General features: G+C 40.0%; 1 protein-coding gene across 4 annotated transcripts; it reads right to left on the bottom strand.

Annotated features, from left to right (window-relative positions):
- LOC109713740 lies at positions 1,110–8,946 on the bottom strand. 4 transcript variants are annotated; one of them, XM_020237921.1, is made up of 11 exons: positions 8,665–8,946; positions 7,828–7,859; positions 6,861–7,103; positions 6,384–6,470; positions 5,970–6,059; positions 5,753–5,839; positions 5,516–5,635; positions 3,260–5,281; positions 2,997–3,143; positions 2,134–2,540; positions 1,110–1,584 (listed from the first exon to the last, which is right to left on the bottom strand). In XM_020237921.1, exons 3-11 carry the CDS (start codon positions 6,906–6,908, stop codon positions 1,425–1,427), a joined length of 3,168 nt encoding a protein of 1,055 aa, XP_020093510.1. In that variant the 5' UTR covers positions 6,909–7,103; positions 7,828–7,859; positions 8,665–8,946; the 3' UTR covers positions 1,110–1,424. The 4 variants fall into 4 exon arrangements, with proteins under 4 accessions (XP_020093510.1, XP_020093508.1, XP_020093509.1 ...); XM_020237919.1 differs by lacking the exon at positions 7,828–7,859; XM_020237920.1 differs by lacking the exons at positions 7,828–7,859; positions 8,665–8,946 and adding an exon at positions 7,369–7,417.

Genomic DNA, 9,094 nt, shown 5'->3' with positions numbered 1-9,094 from the left:
TTCTTTTTGACTGAAGCAATCCTTCGTCATCTGCATCTCTTGGTAATGTTTGCTAATAAGATTTTCAAAATTATTAATAGGAGTTAAGTTAAATAGTTAATAAGTAAAGAGGGTATAAATCACATAAAAAAATATTCAAGGGGGCTAGGGGGGTTGTGTATCCATTTAACCAAACTATCATACATTTTTGAGAGAACAAGTTCTGCCTTTTTTTTTTTTCTATATATTGATACAAATTACCATGTTCTTTACTGGTGGCTTACAGAGCACAAAAAAAAAATTTTTTTTTTTTTTTGAGAGAGATATAGATAGCACGTTGCCCGCTTCGTTTATTTTATTTAGAAATAAATTTAGCTGAAAATGTGAATCAACTAGAATTTGAACTTGGGAACTCAGGTATCAACCACTAAGATATGCTGGAGTGCATTTGGCGTGCAAAAAAAAATTTGTGTAAGAAGCGATCCTGTCGCTATCGTCAGTAGTTCGAACATAACTTGTTGCTAACATCCTTACGCTAATAATTAAACCCTACTTTTTGACAAATGGACAGTTACAGTAGATGGGTGACATGTGTGAGCTCATATGCAGTGATCATTGTAATCTTTCACGCTGTTCAAAACCTAATCAGCAGTTGCAAAAAGCTTAATTTACGTTGTTCCAAGATGTATTATGAGTAATATTTAGTTGTAAAGATAACGTTGGTTTACGTGAAATTATTTTATAGTGCATTAATTGCAACAACATGCGAAAATCAACAGGACTTTGAATTACATATGACTACATAAACTAATATCGAAACTTTAATTGTAATAATTAATGACAAGCATGCACAGGAAATTGATGTTATTTTAAGGTTGTATTGTACTTGTGTGCTCAGTAGAACACTACTCGAGGGTACGAAACTACGAAACATGCGATTCTTTTGAAGAACCTCACGTGGCTCCAGAATCATGGTACAAATTCAAATAAAACTGGTTCTTTCCCTCATGAAGTTGTCTACATGTCATCATATGATCGATACAGTACACCTCAAGCATCCATAGTTCTTCTAACTACATTATTAGCAAACAAACTTTGCCAAATTTTGAGTTAAGGATCATTTTCATGTGATGGTTTCAACTTTGTTTCTTTGTACTCAGCATCAACTGATCAAGATCATGAAGAACAAGCTACCGAAACAACGGTAGAGATGGAAAAAGAGCAACAAAGAATAAGAGATCGAAATAACAAAATAAAAGATATGGAACAAAAATATATTAAGATACAAGGAGAGATCATAAGAATGAAAAAAAAGAAGAAGTGTTTTTGCTACTTTTAATCCTGCATCTCTCACACTACTGTTCCAAAAAATGATCGCAGTTCGAATAAGGATTCTTCCTTCTACGAGATTGGTATTCGAACTTCTCTAATGTTATGTAATGAATCTAAGTCTCAGATGACGCAGTCTCTTCTTCAGCAGCGGGCGGCGCAATCGTGGGTGGCGCTGGAGCTGCCTGATGAAGGGGGTAGTTGTACTTTTTCAACACCCTTTCTTGATTTTCCTTCCACCATTCTTCGGCCTGCTGCTCGACAAATCTCCTCTTGCTGCTCATTTTCGATAGAAGAAAAGTTGGCATGTTATACTAAAACTATATATGCCATGATCGTAAAGGAAAAAATTTCAGAGTATATGGAACTAATGGCATGGGTATATAGATTAAGAGTACATAACACATGCATTGATGATTCATGTCAAGAAGATTTGAGATGTAATATGATATCCATGCATAAAGAAAATACAAATGAATGTTTTTCATCCTAATTTATGATAGGCATGTTTCTGAACTCCTTGATTTTGATATCAAGTAAGATTGGATGTGCAAACCAACAGAGTAATTCATCGCCGTAGATTAAGAATGTGGTATGGTGAATCAGAATAATATAACATATGAGTTGTGTCATGTGAACACTACATAAGTGGTTCCTGGAATGTGCATAACACTGACCTCTCATTTTTTTATGGTGCAGACCTATTTAACTACTTGAATACAGAGGTTCGAGTTCTTCTGGATTTAAAGATCATTTTAAATGATATAGAAATTATATATGCCCGATCAGCGAGTATGATGAATGGTTGGTTCATGAGAAATCTACCTGAATCGGACCCGCTTGAAAACTTTAGTACCATCTCGGAGCTGAATCAATGTTACGTATACGCCAGGCTCAAATTGCTCGATCAGTTGCACTTCTCCCTGACTTCCATACTTGGGAGCAAAATCTATAGGTACTTTTGAACTGTTTTCTGCATTTTGCTGCGCTGTATCAGCAGAATTCTGTAATAACACTGACTCATCCCCGTTATTTATCGCTCTTTCGGAGATATCAATCGCTCCATCATTTGAAAGGCGAGGATGATCATTTTCTGATGAATCAACTGGCAAGGAAGGAGAAATTTCCGAAGCGCGGCTCTTATAATCTTTTAGCAGAGACTCCGCTTGGATTTGTAAGGCTTTTACACTGTTGCCGAACTCAGGAGGCAGTTTCTCTGCCACATCTTTCAGCTTCAGAAACAATTGAGCATTAGTCTCGAAAATGACGCATACAATTCATTGTCAAGGTTATTCAGAATGTTACATGCTTCAACAAGATCCTCCTCCTGCGATCATTTCTTACTAAGCTATGAAAGAGATTTCTGGTATTCAACTGCTTAAAACTAAATGTCGAGTAAAGCTGATGGAAGGCTTATTCGATGATCTTCAAATGTACAAGCATGGAACTAATTCCGCACAATACTAAATAGAAAATGACGTCGGCCATAGTATTACTAGTATTTGTGATTTCTCAATTATAGTACTAGTGATGAGAAAAATGTTTGATAATCTCCGAAAGAAAATTGAATAACGACATAGTTCGGAAAGGAACATGCAATGCCAATGCCAACTGAATATCTTCTGGTTTTTCATTTAAAACTAATATATAATAGAAGAACAGAATCAAGCGTCGGTATCGGATAATACCTGGGATTCAAAAGACTTTACAAGACCCACTGCAGCATTGCACTTGGCAGATTCTTCTGCAGCTAGCGAAGCAGCTTTGTTAGCCTTCCGTTCGCACTTCTGCAGTGCTTCATCTTGAATTTCACTTTTATGTCTTAAACTTTTCACCTAAAAAGATCCATGATAGTTAAGGCAAATTATTCATTAAGTGAGAATAATTCAAAGAAAAGGACAGGGCTCTGGGCAAAAAAAAAAAACAGAAAAAAAGGCATTCCCCAACTTGCCTGAGTTTGCAACTTCAGAACTTCCTGATTCAACAGCTCATTGGTCTTCTTCAGGCTATCAATGACACTTTTAGAGTACATTGGAGTTGCATTAGGCGGAGGACTCGGCCTCCTCGGGTATGGAGAAGGAGGTATATTATTATTGGCAGGTGCAGGTGTTGATGTGACTATAGGTCTTAAAGCAGTTTGAAGCGCGCTAAGCGAACTAGGAAAAGCAATATCTTTGAGTTGCAGCAAAGAAGGAACCTGAGATGCTCGGATCAAAGAAAGAGAATCTGTTTTCATCTCATTCTTCACCGATCTCACCTCAACGTACCTGACGGGTTCTGTCGAAGGAGACAATAGTAGCCTCGAAGTCCTTACTTCTGGCCTATCTAACCTCTCCCGTGTATCGATCGATCGGCGAGTGATAATATTTCTTTTATTAGCCGCAGCAGCACTACTCGCTTCCGATGCTTTAAGTTTCATGTAGCACGAATCGCACACTCGATGCGGTTTGCCAGGGGTCGGGGCCAGAGCGGCCTTCAATACTTTTCTCGAGCTACAAGCATGGCAATGAACCAATCCACAATTATAGCAGTTATGCCTCTTTCTAGTAAACCCAAATGCTTGCCGACACCCCGAGCATACCGATTGCTCTGCGCTGGAAACCCACTTATGAATGCAAATGCATGCCGTGAAATTCGATCCGCATGAAATGCTCTTCACATGTCTATCTTTTAGGGCTTCGACTAAAGTGGGAGTTTTTCGATCTTCAACATCACCGTGTCCCAAACGACCATTAGCGCCTCGACCCCATGTATATACTTCACTTCGTGAGGTCAAAACAGCGACGTGGTTAGATCCGCATGAGATCTCTTCGATTAATTCGCCCACTAGTCTATCTTGAACCAAGCAGGGGACTTTACCGTCCGACTGTGGATTCCCCAGTTGGCCATAGTTAGTACTACCCATCGTGAAAACATGCCCGGATGTAGTAAGGCCGACAGTAATAGTTTGCCCACAGGCCAGCTGATGAAAGTTATAGTCGATAAGCGAGGGGACACAAGTAGGGATTAACCTTGCCTCTTTATCCCCATGCCCTAACCGATGCTTATCGCCATCTCCCCAAGTAAATAACTTCCTAGAAACAACATTCACACCCGTCTGATTTACCTCGACAATCGCCGCGGTATGCCATACTCCGCACGCAACTTTCAGTGTTCTAAATCCACTTAACGACTCTACTTCTTTCGGGTATGCGACACTCGCGCGATCGCCGTGACCCAGAACGCCAAAGGTTCCGTCACCGAAAGTGAACACCTTTCCGTTTGAAGTGGCCAGTGCCGAATGCCACATGCCGCAGGCGATAGACAAAACTTGAAGGCCTTCTAAAGCGCCAGAAACTCTCTTAGGAATCCAGTGGCTGACATTACTACTGTGGCCGAGAAGCCCGGCATTGTATGCACCATCCCCCCAGGTATACACATCACCGGAAGCAGTTATCGCACACGTGTGGAACTCGCCGCATGCGACGTAATCGACATTGGACACCGCTAAAGATTCGACGAGCTTAGGTCGAGTCACATCCAGGTCTGTTCCATGGCCGAGCCTCCCACCGATTTCCTCACCCCAAGTGAACACTTCCCCTTGTCTAGTAACTAAAGCTGCATGTCGAGAGCCGCACGCAATTTGATGGACATCCAAGACGACACTCGACTCTAAGGGCTTCGGAAGCAGGATATCGATTTTCGTGCAAGGGGCGTTTGAGCGTCCGTCTGCTGAGATGCCGTCGCTCCATACTTCTCCCCAGACGTAAACGTCGCCCAACGATTCGACGTCGTCGGGCCCGGAGCCTTGGCTTGAGGAACTCGGAGCACTGGAAACGCTAAGCCGACTGCCATCGCCTCCCGCACTTGCTCTTAGTTGCATATTTGCGCGGTCGGAACCCACATCTGATCTACCGGAATTGAAGGAAGGCACGCTAGAGTAAATGTCTAGTCCTGCACCATAGGCGCGAGCATTTCGAACAGAACCACCATCCTGAAAACTTACTGCGTTAAAGCACAATCTAAAGAAATGAACAAACTGATAAACTCTGCAAGATGTTGTTGACCATATAATTGAGGATCAAATAATGAACTGAAATTCTCTGCCACAGCCGTAATTGATACAGTTGAAAATTATATATCTAACCCTTATTCTTGCAAAACTAACTTTCAGAATAAGGTAAGAGTACTTCATATCAGAATGTGTACTTTCGAAGGGTAAACTCACATCGGAAAATGCTAGCCCATCACTTTGTCCGTTGGTCCGCGAATTTCTGCCTTGACCTGGAGTGATGAGAGACTTGAGGCCTGCAAACCACGCCTCCGCTTCTCTTTGATCTTTGCAAATCTGCATTCGACGAGCAATTGCGGTTTGGTAGGAATAAGAAATTCCAAGAAATCATTGAGGCTCCCTTTAGGCACTAACATATACAATTGTATGTCGAATAAATAACGTTCTACTAACCAGATCGAGGGACCGTTCACCGTTCTTGTAGATAAGGGAAAATGACAAATAATCTTTCTCGGGACGTAAGAACCTCTTGAAAACAGCCTACAACAGATATCGAGGTATAAAATCTAAACTGCAACTTGCATATGGAAATATGAAACAGCCGACAGCGAGCAAGCCAGATAAAGAGAGAGCGAGAGAGAGAAGTGAGGCAGAACTTGGTGAAACTTACAGTTCTCTGTCCAGGAATGATTTTTGAGACAGAGGCTAATTTGATGCTCTTTTCTTTTTTATGAGAGAACCAAATTAGAGTTGTTTCGTCCTGCGAAGTTGACAATATCATCAATGCTGGTGTAAGCACCAAAACACAATAAAACAATACAAAGTAAAGCAAATATGCAGGTTAAAGAAAAAAATTAGAAAGGATGTTAAAAAAATCCCTCCTTTCCTTTAGAAAACAGCCTAACAAATATTCAGCTTTTGTAGATCAACGGCAACATGGAAAAACAAAATAAAAAATATAACATAGCCCTCACATATGAGATGAAGAGAAAGTAAAAGAGTAAATTATACATCCCATTCAACGAAAAATGCATGCCTACTAAGTAAAAGTATCACCAAACAAGGAAAGTGGATTGTTACTCACAGCAGAAAGTCTGAAAGGGCGGACTTTTGGTTTTCCTTTCCGACTGTATTTGATTATTTGGCTACCTTTCTTCAAAGCAATAAGGGCCTTCAGAATAAAAGAAAAAAAAAGAAAGATAAACTGAGTCAAAGATCAGATCAAATCAAGTGAAAATTTGCCAACTATGATTAACATCTTGGATCTGTGATTCTTGGCTATGTGCAACTCGTGCCAGCCAGCACCAGACAGCATGATAAAACAGTACTTAACAAGATTAACTGACCGCAGACAGAAATTTCGATGTCCTCGACAGAAAAGGGTAAAAGCAGACAGACGTTACCTGAACGATAGCACGTTTTCAGATTCAGTTACTTCCTGACAAAATTTTGGAAGTTGGAATACCCGTTTCAAAGTGAGCTATATTTCAGGTAAAGTCTCTATGTTGAAAATTATCGGTCTTTTATAGTGTGCGCGATTTGTTGTAGAGGGGAATACAACCTGCTCGGCGTCACGATCAGGATTCCCACGACTAGATAAATCTGCCATTCCATCTGAGAGCGCTGTGGGGAAGGGGCCGCCGCGGAAGCATCAGGACTGCCTGCGACAACCCAATCTCCATGGATTACTGGGACGGTGGTGATGGCGACGGCGACGACGACGGCGGTTGAGACGGTCGAGAATCAGGTTGTCATTGCAGAGGCCTATCATCAATTTCCAATCCAACAGCTATCAGATCCAAACCTGCAGAAAAATCCGGATCACAATTCTCGAAATCTAACAATGATTCAAAGATTACAGCTGAATGATCATTCTAAATCTCAACAGTACATGACAAGTAAACAGCTATCAATAGCATGATTATGTTCAGAGCACAAATATTATCTTTAATTCAGAGAATCAACTTGCAGGTCTAAGCACAGCCAAAAGATCAATTTTATGAGGTGCAGAACAAATCGAGAATCGAGGTATAATTCCCTGAGATTAGATTGAAAATTTAGTACTTTACCCATCATTTTCATGGCTTAATGTCAAGTCCTCGACATACTGACCAACCTGAAATTTAGGCTCGGTTCGAATGTCGAAATAAGATATCTGATGATAACTCAAGATTCTCTAGTGTGATTAGAAGTTCGGAATTTGATTTTCACTGATTTGACATGATAGCATTAATTTGAAGACACTATTTGTACATCGAAATAAGATATCATACTGACATTGACCTATGATGTGATTTATCGTAGTTTGAAAAAATAACTTGATGGACGAATATGATATTCTATTCTAGACATTTTGATAACACTCCTTATTTATCAGAATGACGTACTGCTTACTCGAACAAATATGTCGAATAAGATGTTCATGCATCTATCTAATTCTACGGCGGGCTCCGGCAGTGCAACGTCGCCGGTGCATACGAAGAGAGAGAGAGAGAGAGAAGCTATGAATGAAAGGGAGTGCCCGATACCTGCGCCTCTACAATGCCGTAGAAACATACACCTGGATTGAAGGGTCGGTTAGAAACAATAATATTATCAGATTTTTTTAAAAAAAAATTATTTCTTTTTTCAGGCTATTCTCGACACCAACACAAATCATAATAAGGGCACGTAGGAGTATATGTTGTCAGATCGTTGATGCTAACCATTAATTCTATGAAACGTGCATAGAGAGCATTCACGAATCTCAATTATGACCGGATCAAATCAGACTCATGTTATTTTGAACATAACTTGACCTAACCTGACCTCCTATTATTTCAAATGGTTCAACTGGACCTTCTGCTATAGGATAGGAGTCCAACTTAATCTCCCGTTATAGGGCAGAATACGGCTGTACTCTTTAAGCCAGCATATGCTTCTGCATTTTTTAATAGAATCGTGAGAAAAATATACGGAATATTTGCACGTAATGTAATCTTCAGCGATCTCAAACAGAATCTAAATCGAATTCCTAATCTGGCACCCAAAAACCTAAACATTTAGATCATTGAATTACTAACGGTCCAACATTGGCCGTACGCTTTGATGCCTTAATTCCATTGCATAACAAAGTTTTACTGATCACAAGTAACAAATAAAAGCTCAAGCCTAAATCACCATATAGCGCAGATCTGGTTCAACTTGAATGGTTAGCACAATTTTTTCATTCGATTGTGCATATTCTTTGCTAACTATGTTAAATTTTAGAACGCTTTCAAATCCAAAATCACATAAACAATTCAAATTTGACATGAATTTTTATGCACCAACATATGATCGATATAATTCAAAAACATTTCAAATGTATATAGAGAAAGAAGAACCTGTTGATCAGGATTTGCCGCGATCAGACGGATCGGCCATCGCATCCGACAGAAACCTGATTTCCATAGATTTGTAGGACAGTGACGGTGGCGGCGGCGGCAGCGGCGGCAACAGCGATGATTCTTACGAAGATCTATCATCAATTTTAAATCCAGCGACTCACCGAATCCGAACCTGAACCGAACTCGATAAGCATTCGAATTTGAAAGCAATTAAATTATTGGAGGAAAAAGGAGATGGGATTTTGGAATGATTTTTCTTTTGTTTTCTGATTTTAGACCTTCAGCAGAAAAGAAGAGAGCAATGAAAATTGTGCATTTGGTTTTAAGAGATTGTATTTTATTTTATTATTTAATTTTCGCGGGAATGATGGTGATACGAGACGCGTGGCCGTGGACCGAGTCTCTCCATTTACGTAATTGGATTAGA

Source organism: Ananas comosus, linkage group 8 (genome assembly GCF_001540865.1).
Source record: "Ananas comosus cultivar F153 linkage group 8, ASM154086v1, whole genome shotgun sequence".
NCBI classification, from domain to species: domain Eukaryota; kingdom Viridiplantae; phylum Streptophyta; class Magnoliopsida; order Poales; family Bromeliaceae; genus Ananas; species Ananas comosus.
Note: the sequence above shows the minus strand (reverse complement) of the source record. Positions and strands in the feature narration are given on the sequence as shown.

What these genes read in the sequence shown, in the direction of transcription:
- LOC109713740 (XM_020237921.1), bottom strand. Translation starts at nt 6,908, where the DNA reads ATGGCAGATTTATCTAGTCGTGGGAATCCTGATCGTGACGCCGAGCAG. An exon ending in TAAAGTCTTTTGAATCCCAG is followed by an intron (nt 2,541 to 2,996) that starts GTATTATCCGAT and finishes TTGTTTCTGAAG; the next exon opens with CTGAAAGATGTGGCAGAGAA. An exon ending in TTCAAGCGGGTCCGATTCAG is followed by an intron (nt 1,585 to 2,133) that starts GTAGATTTCTCA and finishes GAAAATGAGCAG; the next exon opens with CAAGAGGAGATTTGTCGAGC.